Source organism: Colossoma macropomum, unplaced genomic scaffold (assembly GCF_904425465.1).
Source record: "Colossoma macropomum unplaced genomic scaffold, Colossoma_macropomum, whole genome shotgun sequence".
Classification (NCBI taxonomy): Eukaryota; Metazoa; Chordata; class Actinopteri; order Characiformes; family Serrasalmidae; genus Colossoma; species Colossoma macropomum.
In genome coordinates, this window is record NW_023494800.1 from 18460851 (window position 1) to 18486240 (window position 25390).

Here is a 25390-nt window from a genome sequence, read left to right on the forward strand (position 1 = left end):
GGGGGGTTCAAACCTCTTAGCAGCCTGGATCTAATGTAATTACAATGTAAAGAGAACATGCTGTAGAGTCTGAAAGCAAAAACCATGGAGTGCCTCATAGGGTGGGATGGAGATGACTTCACTCTATTACAAAACATCATATTCAGAATACATTCCTGCTGTAGATGGATGTGTATCTACATGCTGTGCTCACATGTGTACACAGTGAAGACTGACGACAATTAATCACACAAAAGTGTGTATGAGTAACACAAACAAATACACACACACACCCCTATAGTCTCAGAGCATCTGGAGAAAAAAATGAAAATGAAAAATGAAAACTCAGTGGAGAGAAGAACAGTATCCAATATATAAGAAAATCTTACAGAGCAGATTTGACACAAAGGAAAAGCCATGGACAAGGAGAGAGGATGAACAATATTCTTGTAACCAGAGATAATAAACAAGCTGGATATTGTTTAAGGCACATGAAGTTTGGGATATGGTGCAGCAGTTAATTGTGGCTGTCATTTTTTAAGCCTGTAAAACACTATGTAACATTGGAAAAATAAGAATAAACATGAATGCAGTACAAAGTAACAGCTTTGTTTTCAAAAAAGTAGTTGATATTTTATGAGCTGTTAATTCTGGTTTGCACAAATTTGTTAAATCTATCCATCACCATCACACCTGATTTCATTTAATGACGTATTGATTAGCTGAACTAGACAAGAGGTTTGGAAATTGTTAACACATTAACATATCGCTGCTGTCAAACCAAACCTCCTATCTCCAAAATGAGAACTTTACAGGAGAAGGAAAAAAAAACATGCCTTGCTTTTAATGTAAGTCAATGGAACAAGACATTTTACCCAAGCCATGTTGGGCCATTTCGTTTAGCCTATTTATCTTGAAATTTACACACAATGTAAAAGGCAACCGGTACTTTCAGATTATGACAAAAACTCAAAATTGACAAAAATTGAGATATACAATGTTTTGTTCTGATAGCAGTGACATACAAGTATTTATTCTAATATTTGTGTTTGTCTGAGCACTGTTTATATATATATATATATATATATATATACATACACACTTCATGATTTTGACACAATGTAAAGGACAGATGACAACTTCATATTATTTAAAAAAATTTAAAACCCACACAAATGTAATGTTTTCCAACAATAACTTATACAGTGTATATACTATATATATTTTAAGATGGTGAAATACTATAAGCTATACTATACTATATATATTTTACATTTTAATGTTCTTGGGGAACACCAAAAAGTTAATAAATGATATTCTGTTTGATATATTTGATCACCACTTTTCAAATACAAGCCATTTTGGATTTTAATTTTGGTATAACTTTAATCTCAATGATATACAGCTTTCTCAGTCATTGTGGAATAATCTGCAGCTCTGTTCATCATTCTATACACATCTAAAACAAGTAGAAGCATCATAATATAATCAGAGATACACATGTAACTGCAAAAAAAAGGTTTATACTGTAAAACATGATTCTGAACTTTTGAATGGCGCTGTAGATGTGTATACACAAGCGTGTATACGTAAATGAGGAAGACTGTGTGGAAATGTGTCTGTGACGTCATAATGAGACTATTTTGCAAATTATGGTAGTTCCGTATGGGGATGGGGAGAGAAAGGGGGGAGTGGGAGGCGGATGGGTAAGGAGAGGGAGGGAGGGAGAGAGAGTGAGGGAGAGAGAGAGGGGGAGAGAGAGAGAGAGAGAGAGGAAAGAGGGGCTGGGTGGAGGGGAGGCTGGAAGGGACACAACAGGAAACCACTGATATAAAAAGCACAAACAGAAATTCCCCAAAACAAACATGCCACAGACAGTAAACGTTGGTCAATTCATTACACAGCACTGATACTATCTAAATTACTGTCTGTCACACGCACAGTCAATGAAATCCACAAACTGCAGCAGTCATTTCAACATTCACCTTTAATACCACACTAATGCCAGGTTAAATAAAGCACATTTACAACACAGTGTAAAAGGAAACAAGAGTTCATAACAAAGTGTTCCAGAACAGTCAGATCATACAGACAGCAATGGCTAATACAGCTGACCTAAATATCATACCCATTCTCTTCCAGTCACACTGGCTTCATTCTGAAGAACAATGATCTGTGTTCTGTTCCTGGAGGTACTTGTGTATCTCCAGATATATGTAAAACATGTAAACCAGTAGCATGGTGTGTAAAGGTGAAAACAGAGAGCCATGTGTGTTTGCGGTTTATTGGGCCCGCCTGGACATTAACATTTCTCGGATGTTGTCCTCTGCGTCCTTCACACTGCGCTCCAGATACGTCTTCTTTTGCTGCAAAGAGAACAACTACAGCAGCTAACAATGATCAGTTAGAATGAATAAATTGTTAACTTATTTTCACTTAGAATATCAACAAAACGTAATTTGACCAGGAGAGCCCAGAGACGCTTTTGCATACATTTAAAATGTGGTGACAAATTTCAGGGGGACAATTTATCAAGAAAATACTATAAATAAATAGTTACAGTATATCATTTATTACTCAATATTCCAAAACACTTGAAATACTGAATATACATCTTGAAACTGAATAAAATTGCAGCATTTAATAATATGACATGTGATTTCAAACATTTAACGGCTAGAGTATACATGATCAGACTAACCCTAAACCTAATTCTAACCTTCACTGCAGCAACCAAAAAATGGTTTTGAAAGGTCAGGACCACTATGCCATACATGACGGAGGTCCTGACGAAAACAGGTTAGCCCTGTTTTTCTCTGGTTTTCTTACAAAGTGAAAATACTTCTGTCCTATATGAATATATGAATGCACCTTATGACAAATTTGTCAGTCACTCTTGTACCACCCTTAAATGAGTTTTAAATTTCAGATTAAAAATCTCTTTTAAATTCACACATATAAACATTCACCAAGTGATGAATCAGCAGTTGGAAGCCGAACCAATGAGCATTTACATGCACTTGGGTAATCACATAATGGGAAACTCCAGATCAACATGAGTCCGGCAGTAATCAGAGGTCTGCTTTGCAACCAACCAGCCAATAAACTCACAGAATAAGATGTAACATAAATAAAACATATATATCAAACGTCATGCTGCGGCTTTTTTTCTTAAACATCACTATTAGCAAAAAATACGATTATACACCATCCAGAAGATGAAGAATATTTAAATTCTTCATTTATTCAAGCATGTATTTGGTTTCAGCATCACTCCACAAGCGTTTTGTTGCCATCTTGTGGGAGCGTTAAACCCTGCAGGCTGTTTTCACACATGCACAGACTGAGAAAAGTGAAAGAAATCAGAGTAAGGGTATACGTGCACTGAAAAACCAGATTACCAAGCTAAAATCCAGCTCTCTTTATCAGATTTCTATATCAGATTGCTAAGCCTTAATCTGATCTAAGAAAACAGTATGCTGTTTCCGTAACCACTTGAATAACGAGATAACCACAGAAGTCTGACTACTTCTAATTATTAAGGCATGTAAATGCACTCAATGTGGTGTAAATCATTTCCTCTTTTCAGCTGAAGAATGAACAAATAGGAACTGATAGTTTTAGGTCTTCTGTGAAGGCAACCTAACTCATGAGGACAGAGGTGGAAAGTGTGGGGGGATGTGTCAGAATGTGATCATCCCACCTGTATACCTGACTAGGTGCTGAGTGTGTGGCTGAGGTACAGTGGTGTTGGGAAACAGGCTGCTACCTGAAACCTTCCAACAAACTTTTTATAAGAATTCACACACTAACACGTTGCAGGTCGTCTCTGTCTCGCAGGCACTTTGACCACATGTACTGCATCACTTACATCAACAAAACCAATTCCACAAGGCATGAGTAATATCTTTGACAAACATCTCTCTGGGCTACTGCTCTGCTTTACATGTATGGGAGCTGTGGGCCGATGCCAGTACCTGACACACTTACTGTGCATATCTCCCAATGCCAAAACGTAAACAGGGTGTGGGGTGATGGGGTGGTGGGTGTAAGGGTTCATAGTGGGCTGGTGATGGCAGTTGGTCAAAAAAGTCAGTAAAAAAAAAAAAAATAAAATAAAAATAAATAAATAAATAAAAGACTTACCAATATGTCATTAGCGATAAGTGATAAATACGTTGAGAACCTCAGGCTTAAATATTCTGCTTTTCTAGAGTTCAGTAAAGTTGTCAAATATTGGTTTGATTTATCAGTCAAATCTAAATGTCTGTCTGATGGCAATATTTTGTTAAGCAATTTTCTGCTGATACTGATACAATTCTGAAATTACTGTGCAACCCTATTTTAAACTGTAAACAGTTTGGTTTGCTCCTGAATCCTCACTATATATAACAGTCCTGTATTTGTTTAACGTGCTGGCAGTCATTAAGCTTAGTGTGTGCTTGCATTAGCCCACAAATTCAAGGTTGAGAGCTACACCCTTCTTATCCTTACTTGCTATAGTCAATATATCTATGCATACTTGTAGCAGGTTCACAGGAAATGAAACATAAATGTAAGCTTTTGTGGATGCACACAAAGAAATGGGTACATACTTGTAAATCTAAAACATTATTTACACCACAATGCAAAAAGCTTCATTATTCATTGTTTGCTGTTGCATGTAATGAGGAATCAAATTATGTGGATATGTTAAACAGCCAAGTTTCCTTGACACCAAACTCAAGGAACTTGTCTACTGCTGTGTCAACAGGGAAAAAAACAAAGGCTACACCAATTACGCCAAAAAGCCCAAGTCTTAACGTTATTGCTGAAATGTCATCAGATAAAGTGTTACAGCCATTGTTCATTGAAGGGAAGATTTAATTTTAGCACCTTGTTGATCCTGTTCACCAACAGAGCAACGTGTGTGTTTGTGTGTGTGTGTGTGTGAGAGAGAGAGACAGATGAAATGAAGTCAATGGAGTTCTTGTAGCTACATGCCAGTTTGTTTTGGAAAAAGAAGGTAGGTCATGACAAAAATTTTTTTCTGATTTATCAACAACTATTTGTTATTTGGAGTCACCTTCCAATACAGAGGGAAATATGCTCTCTGCAAGCTTGATCACACTTAAAACAACAACTGGTATCTCCCCATACCACACATTCCACCCTGTTATTACAGACAGGTTCCAAAAAGCTGCTCATCATTAAAAGGTCACTGCAAAAAGAGGGCACTTTTAAAACAACCAACTGGAGTACATCTGGTGGGTGGTTTCCTTACATTGTTAATAATAAAAAAACAATAATCACAGAACACTGTTTGATGCTATATAGCACCATTTTAAAAAGGTTCTTTAAAGAACTATATACAACAGGTTTTCCATCATGGGGACCACTTAACAATGCAAGTGTCCATTTATGCATTTCATTGATTCTTTGCCATAATTCTATGTATAACCATTACAACCATTACTAAAAAAAAAAACAGTTAAGGGTGCAGTTCCAGGTTAGACACAGTGCAAAGAGTTAGGTGTTGTTAATATTATTATAATTGATTTTTTACTCTGATCACCTGGTTCATAATTCCTCAAAATGGTCCAACAACAAAAAGTTTTGTTACGTTTTATCTCTGACCTTCCAAATGTCCTTGGATAAAAATCTGCTGTCGCTTGATCTTATTGACTATCACTGAACGCATGCTGTGCATCATAGGCTACAGCTTCATCTCCATTATAGCCTAACTGAACTTACTACATAAAATGTTTATGTGCTTTAATCACACATTAGAAAGTTAAATCAAGCGTGTTTGTTGCTGGGCTGACTCTTGAAATTGAGAGAAATACAGCTTAGCTAGCTAACTCAGTCTAGGGATGGGAATTTACTAGCTAATTTTGTAGTCAAGTCAAGCACAAAAACACAAAAAACAGCAATCATTTACTCAATTACATGTACAACTGTTTTATTTTACAAATCATCCTATTTTAACAACACAAAGATCTTTTAAGCAAACATAACCTACCAAAACAGTAATACAAACGTTTTTTTATAACTCTGCAAAAGCAGGCTGGAGCCAGTGGTCCTATCCTTTTTTTTATTTCAAGCCTTAAGAGGGTATGGATTTAATCAGTTTTCATTTTGCTTTTACTGGTTTCGGAATGTTATGTTGGTGTTGTACATGGAAGAATAAAAAGGCTGAAGTATCAGTTTTTCATTTTTAACAGGTACTGCTTTCAGTGTCCTGATTTTTTACAATTCAGTTTCTGAACCCTTCAAAGCTTCATACAGAACTAGAGCAAAGAACATAACGAAAGTCCCGGATTTCCGCTCAGGCCAGGGGTATCGCAACACTAGGTCTAAAGACGCATTTGATTCTAAATACTTCGCAAGTCAGGAGAAGAGAAAGCAGAATTAAAGAAGTGAAAGATGTGGTTCACGGAAAGCACAAAAACAAAGGCTGCAATATTACAGGAGTAATAGATGTCAGAAGTGATGTTCAAACAAGCAGGCCTATAATCTGCTTTCCAACTTGTGAGACGATTCACTGCAGTTTTTACTGGTCTCAGGCAACAAAGGCCACTGGCCCCAAATACACCAACAGATGATGCCAGCATCAAACAAACACTCCACCTGTTACTAAAGGCATATCACATGCAATGTAGAGTCACATATTAAATGACATATGGAGTTACATACTGAGTCACAGATAATTATGAACTCAGTTAATTACATATTGATTTACAGATAACAGACAAAGGTCGAAAGTTAATTACTGATTTTTTTTCTACGTCCAGATGTTGGGGTTTGACAGATTAATTAATATTATTTATGATATTACTACCAGAAAGCATGTCATACACTTGGTAAAGTTTGAATATACCTTGTAAAATCTGACAGTGATCTTAATCAGTGCAATTCGTTTTTCAGTTACTGAAGTACACTCAAAGAGTTCACTTCACTTTATTTAGTTTTCTATCTTTGGGTAAAAAAAAGTGGTTGAAGCAAAGGAAATAGTTAGACTTACCTTAAACACATACAGTACTGCATAATTCTCAGAAACCACCCTTCATTTATTTAATTTCAGGTTAAAATGGGCATATTTTTGAAGAGATTAGATATAAGATAATCCATTTTTATAAGAAATAGGAAAGTCAAAGGAAAATAAGTAAAAAAAAAAATAAAAAATAGGACTTTCCAAAACAGGAGTTTAAAAAATTATTATAAGAAAAAAAATGGGAATCTAAACAACTGTGCAAGACCTGTTTGACCACCAAAACTGTCACCATCTGATAAACAGCACTTAAAGGTTTCATCTTTGAGAGAGAGGAGAAAATCAAGCTCCACTCTTGCTTCAGATCTGAAATAAATCCACAGCTGTTTCTATCCTTTCATGGTGAGAAGACAACTCAAAGCTATGAGTTTAAACGGATGTGTAGATGTCAGAAACCTGTTAGTGATAAAAGAAAAGAGACAAAAAAAACATTTACAAATCAAGCTGCTAGTGTTCTCAGAACCAATGGAACCAGATCTCTGCAGCATTGAAAGAGTTTGGGATTACTTGTATAGTGAGAAGCAGAAAACACAACCTACTAAGACTGAACTTTGGAGGTAGGGTGGGGGTTATGGGGGGTGGGGGGTATCCCTGCAGATTTCTTACGAAAAACTGAGAGCAAGTCTCCTGAAAACAATGAAAGCTGACAAAGGGTGGACTCACTAAGTACTAAAAGAAGGAAAATGTCAAATATGTTTTCTGTTGTTCCACCTGATGCTGAAAAATAAATGACTTGTACTTAATGGTCATTCTGGCTGTAAATGAAATAAATTAAGGGTGGTCTCTGACTTTTGTACAGTAGTGTATTACATTCAACCAGCTCATTTTTATAGACTTTATTTAGCAGCCTGGCGTGCATCTAACAAGTTCTCAGAACTGACAGAGGGAGCAGGTTTTGATCATAATCTCTTTGATCTTAAACAGCCATCTTTGCTCATCACTGCCTATTAGCTAAAGCAGAAGTCAAGGGTTTGCAAAATCAGCTCAGTCACTGTCTGAGCCATTCTATCACCAAAAGAGAAAATCAAAGTAGAAAATATGAATTGAAATGTGAAACTAAAAACAAAGACAGCAAATTGATCTTCATGCAAAAGCAAAACCCTTTAAATTCATGCTAAAACTACAAATTAAGACATTCTAGCAGAAATAAAGACTCGACTAAGAAACGTTCCTCCTACAGACTGCAAAACAAGTGATCTTTTGACTGACAAGAATTCCATCTTTGTCCCTCTTCCACAGAAAGTGTGTATGCCTCTCTCCACAGTGAACGTCCTCATGGAGCTAAGAGGCAGCCTCTATCAACCAGCACCATTCAGAAAAAAATATTTTAGATAAAAAGAAAAATGCCTGAATAACATCATGTCATTCCATGAATGTGACATATCTAGAGCAGCCAGTGCTCCGCTCAGCCATTATTAATCAAACAACATTCAACCCAAGTCCAACATTTAAGTGGCCTAAATACATTCATCTAAACATTAAACTCTAAAGTGATCGAACTATTACACAATATGAGAAATGAAGGCACAAGGGTACGCTAATCAAAGTGAATGCAGTAATCCACTGTTACATACAGTGCCCTTCAAAATAACTGAACCACTGGTAAAGATAAGCAATAAAAAGGACTATTTAAGTATTTCTGTAATAATTTTGAGTTATGCTTTGAATCATTGTTCTGCTGAATAATGGCACTTGATGGAGCTGATGATGCCTTATACGCCGTCAGGATTCCTGGGGCTGTTAGAAGTGTATCAGCCTTATAACAACACAGATCCACTACCAAACTTCACAATGGGGTTTAGGCTCTTTCCTGCACGACGTTTCAACAAAACGTACCTAAATTTCTTGCCAAAAAGTTTTACTTTTGTCTTACTTTACTACAGAGTGAGCTCAAATCACAGTCTAAGAGGTGTTTTGAGAACTCCAGGTGTACATCGCTGCTGTTGGAACAAAACCTCGAATCTCCAAAATGGTAACTTTACAGAAGAAGGAAAAAACATACTTTACTTTTAATGTAAGTCAATGGAGCCAGACTTTTTTCCAAGTAATTTTGGGCCGTTTCCTTTGGACCATTCGTTGTGAAATTTACACAGAATGGAAAGGGCAACAGGTCATTTTGAATTATGTCAAAAAACTGAAAAACGGAGATACAAGGTTTTGTTCCGACATCAGCGATATATTTATGGTTTTACAACAGCAGAGTCTTTCTTCTGACAAGTCTTTGCTATAATCTTTTGGCACTGAGATGGCATCTAACTACTTATGGAGAATTGTTGACCCTACAGTGCAGCCAACTTCTGCAACTAAGAATGTTTGGGCTGCACGCCATTGCATATTTACACACCTGTGAAACAACAAGCCATGGATGACCACTGAAGATTTCCTAATGATACCTAAAGACTCCTAAAGAATTTGCAGAGGTGTGAGTAACAGTGCTAATAATTTTGTAGGGCACTGTAGGACAAGGTACTACTTTACAAGGTTAATGGGGATTCCCACTTGCCTAAACATGTTGCGCTGAGGAAACACTATCTTCCTTGGAGATAATGATACCTTATAAGGCTGACCTTCACAGAACAATGCAGAAGGAGGCACAAAGACTAGGCCTGTACTTCTCTCTCGGTGGCAGACTATCAGTGAGTCAGGCTGCAGAGCCTCTCATTGTTGCGGCCTCAATGGGCCCTCTTACAGGAGCAATAGCCGCCCATAGTGACTTCAGTCAGTGCGCAGATGACAGGGCAGATAGACTGCACAGATCTCGCTCTAAATGAACCTTTTGTTGTTGGCTCTTCCCCTGTTGAAGGCAGAGGAGTCCATTCTGAGAAGGCCTGAGCTACAGCGAATACCAACAGAATCACTCAGTGACTAACAGCTTTACTGGGTCAGTTAAAAGCAAATCTGAACCATCATCAACAGGAATATGACAGGTATACTCTCAGAGGGACATAGAGGCGAAATAGTAGCTTCATTCAAATGACAAAGAAAGTTCAGTTCCTTTCTTTTAGGTTAGTGTTACAATTAGGGGTGTATGATATATTGTATTTTGATTGTTATCGTGATATAAGTTTCCACAGTAAACACACTGTCATAAGATGTGATGACAGAATAAATTACATCACACATGAAGTACCAGCACAAACTGGTGGAAGCCTAATCAGTGGTCTTCTGTGATGAGACTGAACCCTGCTCTCCCACATGTGGGATGAGTCACAGTTTGATTTCACAAAACACAGATGTGCACAGCTCAGTTAGACTGCTATTTAAACAGCAAAAAAAAGCCTGTACCTTCATCACATCCAGTCAGAGGCACATTATTTTAACAATAATTTACACTTCTCATATAGTCATGTTCGACAGCTTTCTTGAACATTGCATGTTAATATCATACAACCCTGGTTACAGTTAACTAACGTAATATTACATAATACACAACAAAATAAAAAGGAGGTCCTGGCTTATAGAGGGCCAGACACGAGAATAAGCCAATAATCAAAATGTGTCTAACTGCGTACATTTCTCTTTCATTTTTACTGTCAAAACTGGTATGAGGTCTTAAAAGAAGTTTGTAATTAAGTCATTCTCAATGCCAGTCTTAAGAGACTCCTGAAAAGCACAGCTTTGTGCTTTCCCTGCCTTTACAGCTGATTCTACTCATGAAGTGTTGGATCAGAAACAGACTACTAGAACATGGTCCAAAGTTCAAGAAATCCAGGTCTGGACAAAAATAATGTGCCATACCTAATAGTCCCAAAAATGTAATCATCAATCAAATGAATCTTACTGCTCATAATTCATTCTAATAATCAAATGGTACCTATGTTTATATTCAATTGCTTAGGGGGGTTAATTAGGATTAATTAATTAACAGCTAAAAAAATAGTGTCAGATCCTCAGTTTAAACAAAAGCAGGTTGTTACATAGGGTATGTTTAATATGGTTTTGCACTGTTTACTTCATATACATACTTCGACCTGGCCACTCTTATCAGTCCTATGTTGTACAGTCCATGCAAGGAACACCTTTGAATATCTTTTGAATCAGCTTTTAGAACCATAACTGTTTTATAACTGATAGTTTGATGGGTTGTGTCTTATTTTAGGGTTGTCAGATCATGATTGAGGGCTAAAGACAGACAGTTATTGCTCAAAAGAATTACCAAAATTTGCATCCCTATCACTCAATATTGTTATATGAACCTGACTGAATCACTGAGAAACATCTAACAACACCGGCAGGGCAGAGGTTTTAAAATAACTCAGATAAAATGAAAACCACTTTAGCGTTTCAGCAAAGGGCCAGAAAAAGATCCTCTGGATGAAAAGCAATGCATGCGTGCATCCACATCCAAATAAACCAGAAGCATAATGCCAAGCAGAATGCAGAGCTCTTCGCTGGATTCCTAAAAAGAGGACACAAAGATGTTATCTGTGCCACAATGAACTTCAAACATGTGCCACAGAGACACTGAATACTCAGCTAAAGGGACAGAGTGTGTGAGAGCACCTATCCAGTGTCAAAGAGGAGCAATAAGCATCAAAGTGCCTTGTAGGGACATTTGTCCCCAGGCTCACAGGATGACACCCAAGCCTTGCAACTAATCTTGCAGCCCATCTCCCACCCTCTGCCATCGAGTATTAATAACAGCCATCTCTCAATCTTTCCTTGTGAAAAACAGCAAACAATGACCTCTCCAGGATGAAGGAGGGGAGCTGCCAGACCATTAGGAGCCCTGTCATCAAACTCAGCTCCTCCTATACAGTGGGCCAAGAGCCCACCTACATCCCGAGCCAATAATGAGCTCAGAACAAAATAAGCAGCAAGTTTTTATCATCACTCACACATGGCACTCACGAGGACATCTGAGGGGGCCAGTGTGCTGCTGGGATGCTGATGACATCATGTTACCCTCATAAATCACATCTCTGGAAGGAGAAGTGAGTGCAGGAGCCACCAGAGCCATGAGCTCATGCACTCCGGTGTGGTCTAAATACAGTACCCAGAGTGTCTCAGCTGAAAAAACGTCAACTATGTCATCTCGCTGTACACACGATTTAAAAAAGAAAACGGCGTCTCAAACAGCAGTGTGACTCAGGGGTCAAGTTAAGGAACCATCTCAGTTTGCATTAAAGCTTGTTTTAACTGAAACAGTCTGCAAGTCAGCCTCTTCTGACAATAAGCAAACCCCATCATTATATCAGCACGTGCCTAAACCCTGAATGAACAGAGAGCGATTATGGTCTGTTCCGACTGTGGTCCCATGCCTAAGCAGTTGCTGCCTCGGTAGCTATGGGTTACATAGTCAACAGAGGTGGGCACTAAAGACAAGAAAAGAAAATGTCATTATTGTGACAAAGCACTGTGTGCTGTGAGGGCGACCTGACTCACGTGTCCTCATCCCTGAGGGAAGCCCTTAGCTGCATTCCATGCCTGCCATCGTGCACTCAATCAGCAGGGTGTCATCGCCCAGCCTGGGATAACACCCAAACAGCCTGCGACAGCACAGCCACACTCACCAGTCCAGTCCAGACATGCACCACCACATTTGAGCCAAAGTGTGCACACACACAAAACTCCAACGTTGTACATCCGCCATGTTGGCACACTGACGTACAATTAACAAAATGCCCACGTCTAATACACACCACCCACCCCTTCAGTTTAAAACTGTTAACAGATCCACACTACAGGATGGAACAGCTACTGTATTTTATTGTGCAGTTTTGTCACTTTGCAAGGGAGAATAGAGCATACAAAATTATATCCAGGGGCACTCAAACTTATTGTCTTGGGGGGCCAAAGTGCAATGTTTGAGGTGGACTGAGGGCCAAATAGTCAAAATAACACACAAATAAAGAAGGTATTTGGATTTCAAATTGAGTTTTTAAATTGTATTTTTGCAACATTACACCATACACTGATGAACCAAAACTGTACGACCACTCACAAATGAAGCGAATAATGTTGACTATCTCAAAATACATGCATGTCAGGGTCTGGCATATTTTAGATAGTAAGTGAAAAGTTGGATCTCGTAGTCAACATGTTGGATGCTGGAGAAATGGCTAGCTATGAAGACCTGAGTGTCTTTGACAAGGTCCAAATCATTACGACCAGACAACTGGTGGGAGCTCGTGGGGATCTCCCAGTCAGCACTGGTGAGTACCTATCAACAGTGGCCCAAAGAGGGACAAACCACAAACCAGTAACGGGGTGTTTGGCACAGAAGGTTCATCAATGTGCGAGGGCAACAAATGCTATCTCATCTGGTCTGAAGTAAAAGAAGGGCTACCGTGTCTCCGAAATTTTTAACGATGGTTATGAGAGGAATGTATCAAACATTGCATGACACTCTGCTGAGTATGGAGCTGCGGGCTGCAGATCAGTCAGTGTTAACCCTTGCTACTGTTCAAATCACCTACAATGGGCACAAAAATCAGAACTAGATATTTGCGCACAGGTCACCTGGTCCCATTGTCTGTCACATCAAGCGGATGGCCATGTAGGTGTGTTGGACACGTGCCACCTAATCAAAAAACATTGTTGCGAACCAGGTACAACCTTTCATGGCTTTATGGTAACAGTTGTGAAGTGATAGGTAAACTAGTCTGCTGAACAATGGTGGCGGACACTAAAGCTGTGCTAGCTCACGTTTGCACGTCACTTCTTAAAAAGGTCCAATTTTCAATCCACATATACAAATACGTACTGTGTGGGGTGATGTCTTCCCATGGCCGTCAAGCCTATAATGAGTCAACCTACGGCTGAGGAGTTACTGACCTCCTTCAGACCAAATGGTTCAGAAATGTGTCACATGGGAACTTTATTGGTGTCATAATAATCCTAGCACTACTTTAGTTCCACTAGTGTTGTATTACTCTGCCATTATGCCAGCTGGAACAATATCCATGTGTATAATACTCGCGCACATAATGAGTGCACATAATGACATAAATTTCATTAGTCTACCTCAAGGTATAGCATATGGAAATATCACTTGCAATCAAGCATGCACATGCAAACTCAGTGTTAAGTCTTTTTTATCCTTATTTTCTAACTGACGAATGTTTTTGTTTGTGGATAAAAATGTCCTTATAATGAATTTAATATACACAGTGTTGTATATCAACATTAGAACACTTCAATAATTAAGATACACTGCAGGCACTGGATTCTCATTTCAAGAATCAATACTGGAAATGGAAATATGCCATCCAGATCAAATACAGCAGCACAAAAAGCAAATATTTGCACAAATGTGCATACTGAGCTCTGACACTCGCAGCTCCAGACTATGAGCTGGAGGGAGATGATGAAACTGCTGTTTTATGACCCATCCCACCCAGACAGACAAATGGATGGCGAATTGGGCAACTGCACTGTGTCTCATATCCTGTACAGATCTGTAATGACCCATGCCAACTACACACAGTTTCAGAAAGAGTATGAGTAAAGTAGCGACATATGTGATGGTCTTTTTCACATAATGTCACTCATGATAAAAGACACAGGTGTAGGTGTTTGACAACCATAAAACACTTAGAAGTTTATACAACACAGCAGATATCATGTCTATTACCAGAAGAATGAATTAATGATGTAAGAGAAAGCTTATCATGAAAACGCTTTCAACAAATAACCATCCCTGATATACGACACAAAATCATCACTCAAGTATCCCTTATGACAAAGAAAACAAGTACCATCATAGTGGCATGGACATTCAGAATAATTTGCGACGCAATGTCTAAAACGGAAGACGTATCATCAGAGTTTAACATAACATATGAAACTTTTCATTTATTTACGCACTTGTGGGTCTGTAGAATGGGGCAATAGTCAATATTCTAATAATAAAACTTCCTGCATTCCAGAGGATAAGGAAATACACATTTCATTTCATTTGAATTTCCAAGCTTGTGTGATTCATCTTTATATAGTTCCCCTCTCCCCATGCTTAACAAGCTACAACTCGTCATTGACGTAACCAAACACTTGGATCTAGGTTTTAAAACATCAAGCCAAATCACTCAAGAGAAACAGAGCAGCCATACACAAAAAGCAAATATTCAGTGACAGAAGGACAAAGTGAAGTTCAAAGCCAGCTGCACCATTCCGTTGCCATATCAGGCTAAACAAAGCATGGACTGGTCCAAACCTGAGGTCAGCATAAAAAGCTACTGTTTGCGAAAGAACTCACATATTGTTTTTAAGGTAAACAACCTTGTCATTAATATCAAAGACCAGAAACATACCTGACGTAGTGAATTACATAATGGAACAACTAAAAAGTGTGCAGTCTGAGTCATTAGTCATCAGCTGGCAGTTTTCATTAGACCATAATAACGATAATAACAAAGTTTACCCAGCATTCATATGGGGCCAACAAAACTGTTTCAGGGTTGAGACTGACATCATAATATTACATTATGATTGTATTGACAATTAAAAATACTGCAGATATTTCTGCCACGATTACAGTGGTAAACTAATAGCACAGCATTTGGAATACTAGCAGGGATTACTAAAATTCTCAACTACAAATCCACTATGCCCTCTATAAACAAAACCTCTTATTTTAACTGAGTTATGCAGGGCTAGACAGCCACATTTCTCTTAAATTATTAACACTAACATCAACAACACCCACACTCTATTTGTCACGGTTGAAAAACTTACAAACCCTCCAAAACAAGACAGCCCCAGAATTCCTTTCCACAGAGACATGTAATGAATTTAATGCTTTTTAGTGAACAAATCTATTAGACTGACCATCAACACACAGTCAAATAACATAATAATGATAATGATAAAATATGCCGTCTCTATGACCACATAATAACCTGATTAATGTCACAATTAAATACAGTTGACCAAAAAACTCCAGAAGAAACAGTTCAGCATCTTAAATCATGGACATGTCTCGACATACTGTCGTCTGACTTTTTTTTAAAACTATTTTTAACTGATTTGCAGCAAATAGTTGAGGGTTCACTGCCATCAGGCATTTGCCCAGTCACTAAAAACAGCTGCCATTAAGCCACTCTTGAAAAAGAGATGCTTCTGTGATAAACAACTACAGACCTGTCTTGAACCTGTCTCCTTTTATAGCTAAATTATTGAGAAAGTTGTTTTCAATCACCTCAGCATTTTTTTTTAAATCAAGTGGTTACATTTCAATCAGGCTTCTGACCTCACCACAGTACTGAAACTGCTCTTATAAAAGTGTTGATTGTCTGAATAATGACTCAGGTAAAACATCTGTTTTGGTTTCACTAGATCTCAGTGCTGCATTTGACACTGTAGATCTCAGAATACCGCTGGACAAGTTGGAAAATTGATCAGTCACTCATTACAAAACTGACTCTCTGTGTGCTTTCCTTTCTTTGCCGAGTTGAACAGCTGCCCATCCTGTGCGTCTGATGCTGTTGCCTCTCCAGCCTTAATCAGGTGCCCACTGCTCGCCAGCCTTCTGGACCGACTTGACCACCATTGAGCTTCATGCTGTACAACATTTACATTTACATTTACATCATTTAGCAGACGCTCTTATCCAGAGCGACTTACAAAACTGTAAACGCTGTGCAAACCTCACCGTCATGAACTGAACCTCCCGATGCTGCTGCAGCATAAACTAAAACTAATCAAATTAACCACTGCTTCACCTGTTTTCCCCGTTTTGTAATACTTCATACTAACAATGATCGCTATCTGGTGTCGACCAGAGGAGGATGGGTTCCCCTTCTGAGTCTTGGTTTCTCTCAAGGTTTCTTCCTCCTGCTCTTAGGGAGTTTTTCCTTGTCACTGTCGCCACTGGCTTGCTCATGGGGGCATGGACCCGGATTTTTTTTCTGTAATGCTGATTTTTCTGTAAAGCTGCTTTGTGACAACACCTGTTGTACAAAGCGCTATATAAATAAACTTTGCTTGCTTGCTCTCACTAGATGACTACAGCCCAATAAACTGTGTCAATGTTTGGAGCATATAAATCACTCGATGAGTCAAAATTTACTTCAACTGCATACAGACAAAACAGAGATTATTGTGTTAGGCAAAAAAGCGGAGAGAATTAGTATTAGTGAACACCTTGATTCTGAGGCTCTAAAAACCATTAATTGGTCCATTAAGCAGGCCTACAGTGCTGGATCTTAAAGAAGGATTTGGGTATACAGAGACAGACAATCCATGATGTACAATGGTGCTAATCCATTTAATGCTTTAAAAACCAGGAGCAGTACTTTACAATTTATCCTAAAAGAGCCTGGAAGCCACTGTAATGATGCCAGAAATGGTGTGATATGTTCACTCTTGCGTGTTCCTGTTAACACCCTATCTGCAGCACTCTGAACGAGCTGAAGTTTTTAGCGAACCAGTACACAGTGAGTTACAGCAGGCAAGTCATGAGAAAACAGAAGTATGCATCAATTTCTCATCATGCAAACTAATATAACAACAGTCTAACTTAAGCAGTGTGAAGAGGGTGAAAGAAGGCAGATTGAGTTACACAGATGACGTGTCAAATGTGATGTTTCTATACATGCTTCAGTATATTTGCGATAACACTGCACAGAAATACGGTTCAACATTTCCTGAATCTGTAGAGTGGTCCTTTCAATTCCATTTTATTGCAAGATCATACATGACTCACATCTGATGTCATGAAGCTTGAAAAGGGGTTGAAAAATATGATGTCTGCCTCTCACCATGTGTAACTGGTGGATTCATATGTCCATCTAAATTTTGTGTGAAGCTGACCAATGGACATTTGGGTAAGCCCTTCATTCTTCAATCAGTCGACATCAGAGACATGTGAATTAGTGTGCAAAGAGTTTACAGCTGCTGAAGTTGCTGAAGTGGTTTTGGTGACAAAGATAACAGAGCATTTTTGTTATGAAATATATGGGTCTTATGTTTTATGCAGGTGCCTTTAAAGATCAATTTAAGAAGATATGAAAAAGTGGAGAAAACGCCCTTAGACCCCAGAGGGTTAACTTGTGTGGCTAGATTTCCTGATTTTCTCAGAATTTTCTCTCCATTAGCATTGGTATCAACAATAATTTCTGTTTAGTCTTCATTAAGTTTAAGGAAATTTTTGTTTATCCAGTTAACGATATTGGCTACACAGTCACTCAGAGTGTTCAGGGCAGCAGTGCTATTTTGCCAAACAAATATGTAAATCTGGGTGATGTCTGCGGAATTGATGTCGTATTTATTAATAATTTGACCACTAGCAACATACGTAGGGAGAAGAGAAGAGGACCAAGAATTGACCTCTGTGGAACACCATGAGGAATTAAACAAAAGAGACCTTCTTAACAAAAGGTAAAGCTGCTGACACAATGAGGTTAAGCAATCCAGAGCAAAACACAGCAACTACAATGTCAAGCAAGTTTTGAAACAGTTTCCAAATACCTATAGTTTCAACCATAAGACCAGTGGTGGTGAACTCAGGGCCTGCATGGCCGGATTCCTGCAGTTTGGTGATTTTCCTGCTCAAACACTAGGTTTTCACTGATGTGTGAACTGTAAACACACTCCACCCCTCTGTGTCCCTCCTTCCCCACATTAGACCCTTAAAGACAATCATATTCCATTGCACTTGATCTCCACTATGTAAATCTGTGACAGGTTCCTTTGTCTGTGGTTGGGACAAAAAGTCTGCCCGCCAACTGAGGTCAATAATATTCTAGTTCTTGACAGTAATTCAAACTGATAGTAATACCGAAAGTGTGACCTCACTGTCATTCCGCATAAGCCCCTCCATAAGGTCACACCACCACCTTCACAAAGAAACTATCATAGTTCTGGAATTTCCACCAGACCCTTTGTGGTGAGGTTATGTAGGCGACACGAAATACAATGTGGTTATGTTTTTAATACATATAAAATATATATACTTTTTAAATATAATAACAGTTTGCAAGGGAATGATATTGCCAGTGCTACATAACTATATATATTTATAGACACCATAGCTTATAGAACTAACTGTGCTAAATTTTAGATCAACATAAAATAGGAACGTGTGAAGTGTGCAAGCATAGAGACGGCTAAGCAAACCGAGTAAGCTTGTCCATCTCCTGATAGTCCTATGGAATTTGAAATAGTCATAGGTCTCTCTTTTGGCCCCTCTTTCACAAGAGCACTAAGTGTGAACTGTAAAGTCATGAATAAGAAACATAACATACATGAGCAGAAAAAATTTGAGAAAAGAGTGTGACCAGGAGTGCAAGTGTTTGGAATTTCAGAAAAAGTAGGCAGTGCAACCGAAAAACTCTGCTTTTGGGAAAAGAAATGCCAAATAATAATAATAATGATTAAAAAAAAAACAAAAAAAAAACAGAATCCAACCCACAAGTCATTTGTCTACATGCAGTACTTACATATAGGGGTGCACAATATATCAGCAGCTGACATATTGTTGCCTATAAATAAATCAAATTTAATTAATTACTGGTCTGGAGAAAAGTAAAAGTCTCCCTTTATCCACACCCAGCTTTCATCGAGTGAAAATGCTTAGCTAGCTCAGAGACCCTCTCTAATACTGGGTTTCACTCAGTGCAGAGAGACAGACAGCATAGTGGATAACACCACTGCCTCACACATGGAAAACTGGTTTTAATTATCCATCTATGCAGACCTTGGGCAAGTGCTTTGGACTGCTTTATCCATAAGAGTCCCTGTGTAGGACGTCTACTATTACTTTTATCTATCATTCAAAGTCAAAGCTGCAGATAAAACTTTCTTTTAAACACATAAATGTCCATAATAATCATCATGCCTAATTTGGCTACGTCATAGCTGTGTAAATTTAATTCATACTTTAAAATATTTAACCTGTCTACCAACATCATTCAAGAACAGTATTAACAGCATTGTTTCATTCGGCAATGCCCATTTAATCTTGGTTTAAATGGCATCAGCATGTAGAGCCTGAGCTTTCTTTTTGCTCACATTTTCCATCACTTTGTAAAAGATAAACAAAACTCCTTTATCGCTATATGTACTGTGCCTTTTTTTAGGCCTAGTAATCGCACAAACTCATTCAGAGTACTATGCAGAACAGTAAATGCTGATTACTGGCTGGGTTTTTCAGAGTGAAGACTTATGTACACTTCCTGCTTATTGAAAAAGGTGGTTTGACACAAACTACATAAAAATCAGAGCTTTGACAAATTTGATCTTGTTCTTCACATGTCAAATATTTGCAACAAAAGTGGTAATGGAGAAAAGAAGATTAAATGGCCGAAACTGAAATGTTTTTGGCCTTAAAGGGTAACTAGGCAACACCTTGTTGAACAACACAGTGCTAGAAACGTAAATGTGTTGTGGTGGCAGCACAATGGTTTAAATATCAGCCTCTCCCCCACTCAAAGTCATTTTTAATGCATTTTTAGACAATTGTATGTTGTATTTTTCAATCACTGCATTCTTCTGTCTAGGTTGTACAGCACAATATAAATAACAGGAAATTCAATTTTGAAAAGAATTACAAATTCTAAAAGATTAAAGATTTCAAAAGAAACTGAATCATGATCTTTTGTAATGAATGAACAGTATCAGATACAAACAAGCCTACTGATTTGGCCTATCATAACCTATACACAATTTATTTTATACTTTTTTTTATTACATTTATCAACCTACAAAGATCTCAGTTAATGGCCGCACAATGAAAAAAATCATTTTGTTCAACAAACAATGCTCCTCAACAAAATTTTTCCTTTACACTTCCTAATGTATGCACACTCCTTTAGGAAACAATTTGTTGATGTGTACACTAACAGTGATTGCTAAACTGGAAGTGTGCTCAAGCTATATAGAATTTACATGACTATCTCAAAACAAACTATTCAAGTCTTCTGTCCATTACAGAGTGCTGTAATTAATCTGTAGCATATTGAATGCTAGCCTGGCAGCACAATATGTTACCTAGCTTACAGGACCCCAATAATTTTATTTATAGTAGCTTCCACAGTTTCAGGAAGATCTTTAAATAGCAACAAGATTTTTTTGGAATCGCCGAAACTGTATTCAACTGTCTGTGCAGGTAACAAAGATGACTAACAAGTAAAGAGAAAACTCTGTGTGTCTCACGGATCTTTAAACAAACTTAACCACAGAAAGTTTTCAGTATTGCACAAAGCTAATTCCTTCTGATTTCCTCAAATGATTATTACAGGCACAATTACAACCAACAGGTTCCAGTTATTTTTTTTTTTATGAAACTAATTTAAGAGGTATTTACAGGAAGCTGATCTTAAATTAGGATGTGGTCTTATAAAAGAGTATGGCTGAGACCTCTGATATTAGGGGAAAATGACAAGACATGATAAAACCCATGTTTCTCCCACTTGTCAGCAAGTAAGTGCAAGCAACCAATTATATGCGGATCCTGTTTATTTAAGATGCAGCAGATAACTAAAAAGTGTTTAAATGAGACACAGCTTTATAACATTTGAGATACTAGTCAGAGATACCATGTGTATGTGCAAGTGAGAGAGAGCGAGAAAGGATGTGTCAGAGAAAGCAAGAAAGAGAGATTGTTCACCTCGAGCTCCTTGATCTTGTCATCTGCTGTCTTCTGCTTTTCCAACAGCTGATTATTTATCTCATCTTTTGACTGCAAGATAAACCTGCAAAATTGGGGAGAGTGAGATTTGAGGTATGGAGAGAGCTAATTTTGTACAGCTTTAAAAAAAATGTGCAGGGTGCCTTCAGTACCAATATGTGAAACACTATACAGTGGCCCCCAAAATGTATTTAGACATTTAACACAAATGTATTAAGTTAATCATGTTAGAATTATAAAGAACTGCATTAAAGTTTACCAATGGTTAAATAGTTAAAACGTCCAAATACTTTAAGGGGCTACTGTACGTTCAAGATACTTGCTCATGCATAGCTTCTTCTGAAATCAACATTTCTGAAGAACATTAATAGGGAGTCTGTCCCTCGTGCTGCAGTAACAGCCTCTATTCTTCTGGGAAAGCAACACTACGTTTTGGGACACTGCTGTAAGGATTTGATTGCATTCAGCCAGAAAAGCATTAGTGAGGTAAGGGGCTAATGTTGGATGATTAGTTTTGGATCACAAACGCCCACTCTAACTCAACCCAAAGGTATTGGATGGTGGTCTATCACTACAGAGAACGCAGTTCTACTGCTCCACAGCCCAGTGCTGGGGGGCTTTATACTCCTCTGGCCAACGCTTGGCGTTGGGCATGGTGACATTGGGCAATTCAATTGGCCATGTTTTTCAAAAGCGATTATACACAATTTAACATCTCTCTCAGCAATAGGATCACCTTCAGCACAGCTTAAAGTAGATGAATTCACTAGAGGGTGGTCTGATTTATTTTGGACATCCAGTGTATGACAGTATCCCATAATCCCCATAAGGGTCTAATCCAAAGGCAACTGCACTTTCTGAGACACGTACATGCGTCCTACTCCTTCATACATCCGAGTACTGTCAGGCAGCGATGTTATCTCTACATGAGTCAGATTGGCGTGTTTCTTCATGCGACTCAGCTGCTCGATCTGCAGGTCTGCGAGCTTCACCTTCTGCTGTGTATCAATCATTTTGGCTTGCAATTCGGCAAAGGCCTGGGGCACAAACACATATTTCAGTTAAGCGTTAAACTGAACTGGTAAAGTATACTGAAGTGTAAAATGTTAAAGGGCCCATATGATATTTTTTCCTTGTATTTCATACTTGTTTTCACATATCATGGTGAGATCCATTTAAAACATCCATGTGGGTTTATGTACCAACAAAATAATTAACTAATACATGACAGTTTTCAAACCTCCCTTAGTATTAAATTAGTATTAGTATTATCCCTTAGTATAAAACAGGCTGTATGTAACTGTGCTGGTTTGCATAACGTCATAAACAGATTTAATTCAAAATGGGCCGTTTTTGCAGCTTAGTTTCCATATACAAACCATACAGACTACAAATGTAACGCAACATAACAACCTCAAAACTTAATAAGCATTCACAACATAGGCTGAATTTCAGATGGCTCTCTGTCCCCTATGTAGTGCACTTTGTAGGATGAAACCAAAGAAAAACAATACATTAAATGTCTATTAGAAGACCATTTATATTCAGCTAAAGCTGCAAAACTCCCTATCTAACATTTAGTGCACTACTTGAGTGCAGAAGCCATAGTTCCAAGACTTAAGCAGTGCACGTAACAGGGAGTGGTGAGCCATTAGAGATTCAGCCCTAGTCTGTTACAGTCTATCAGCAGCTAACTTTAGCTACTAACTTGCGTGGACCAACATGCAGGTTAGAAGCTAGATAGTTGCCAAATGAGTAATTAGCACAGAAAACCTATAAATAAATGAATATATCACATACATTAGCTCTACGTTATCTAACACTGCCAGCTAGCTAGGTAGTTTCTTGACAATAGCTAGCAATGCTCAACTCAAACCGAGTGGCTTTTCTTTACAGTAGCAGGCCTACATCAACCAAGGACCCTAATTCAGAACGTGTCCTCTTCTTTAGCTACCTCGGCCACCCACCATGGTGCTCAAAATGTATAAATATATGCTATAACACTTATATGCCACGCTTTACCTTCTTTAGTTCTAGGTCTACGGGGGCTGCCATGTTGCTGAAGGCAGATTGAGTGTCTGCGCATGCGTGCTCAAGACTCCCTGCTCAAGAGTTGCCATGTTGACGAGGAAGCAAATGTTTGAGGGGAGAAATGAGGCGTCATTCTGTGTTTTACATGTGATCGTATAATGATTTACAGTAAGGTATCTGAAACGTAACTGTTCTATAATTGTAGTTGGGAGGATTCCGTTTTCACAACCTCGACGTCTTAACCTGCCGTGTTTATGTATGTTTCTGGACATTTCTGGCAACCCAAGTTTTCCTAAGCCAGCATTAAGTATGCGGGTTGTGTTCCTGCTTCAAGCAATACTAACACATTAAAGATTGTCAAATTGTTCTCTTTTTAAAGTTTTTATTTGATTAATTTTGGTCTGTTGTTTGAACCCTCAGCAGTATTTTTTGTTTCGTTTTTCTCTGTTGTTATTGGACGTTTTAATATGCATTTCCTTATATATGTGTACAACCCCATTTCCAAAAAAGTTGGGAGGCTGTGCAGAATGTAAATAAAAATAGTATGCAATGATATGTAAATCATGTGAACCATATTTTTAAAGGAAAATACTAAAAAGACAACATATTAAATGTTGAAACAGATAAATTTTATTGTTTTTTTTTTTTTAATATATGCCCATTTTGAATTTAATGCCAATAACACGTTCCAAAAAAGTTGGGACAGGGGCATGTTTACCACCTCTTGCATGTGTTTCATCACCTCTTCTTTTAACAACACTCTGTAAACTTTTAGGAACTGAGGAGACTGACTGCTGTAGTTTTGAAAGTGAAATGTTTTCCCGTTCTTGCCGAACATAGGATTTCAGCTTCTCAACAGTTCTGGACCTCTTATGTTGTATTTTTCATTTCATAATGTGACAAATGTTATCAGTGGGTGACAGTCTGGACTGCAGGCAGGCAGACAGTGTATATGATTTCCAAAAAGAATTTCAAATGTTGATTCCTCGGACCACAGGACACTTTTGCACTTTCGCTCAGTCCATCTTAAATGAGCTTGGGCCCAAAGAAGGTGGCAGCGTTTCTGGATCCTGTTTATATATGTTTTTTTCTTTGCATTTTAGAGTTTTAACTTGCATTTGTGGATACAGTGACAAACTGTTTTCATAGACTGTGTTTTTCATAAGTGTTTCTGAGTCCGTGCAGCGATTTCCACTACAGAATCATGTCTGTTGTTAATGCAGTGCTGATTGAGGGCCCAAAGATCACAGCCAGCAAATACTGGTTTTTGGCCTTGTCCCTTGCATACAGAGATTTCTCCAGATTCTCGTAATCTTCTAATGTTATTACGTACCATAGATGATGAAATCCCCAAGTTCTTTGCTATTTTACATTAAGAAACATTCTTCTTGAATTGTTGCACTATTCGTCTTTCACAGAGTGGTGAACCCCTCCTCATCTTTACTTCTGAAAGACTCAGCCTCTCTGGGATGCTCTTTTATACCCGGTCATGTTACTGACCTGTTGCCAATCGACACCAGGCGTTTTTTTTAGCATTACACTACTTTACCAGCCTTTTGTTGCCACTAACTTTTTTGGAACATGTTGTTGGCATCAAATTCAAAATGGGCATATATTTTTCAAAAAACAATAAAATGTCACAGCATAAGCTGTGTATGGTTATGCACTGTTTGGGAAAAAAATGCAGGTAGATGCGGGAGTTACCTGTTTGGTTAAGTGCATTCCTTTTAAACCAGACAATCGTCAGCCTGTGTACGTGTTTACTTTTTGATAAAAGTTAT

At 38.2% G+C, this 25390-nt stretch overlaps 1 protein-coding gene across 1 annotated transcript; it reads right to left on the reverse strand.

Moving 5' to 3' along the window:
• Positions 1–1948: 1948 nt before the first annotated feature.
• pfdn1 (prefoldin subunit 1) lies at positions 1949–23697 on the reverse strand. Its single transcript, XM_036588391.1, has 4 exons — positions 23601–23697; positions 22449–22615; positions 21558–21642; positions 1949–2345 (listed from the first exon to the last, which is right to left on the reverse strand). The coding sequence occupies exons 1-4, from the start codon at positions 23631–23633 to the stop codon at positions 2262–2264; spliced, it is 369 nt and encodes a 122-aa protein (XP_036444284.1). The 5' UTR covers positions 23634–23697; the 3' UTR covers positions 1949–2261.
• Positions 23698–25390: the final 1693 nt, after the last annotated feature.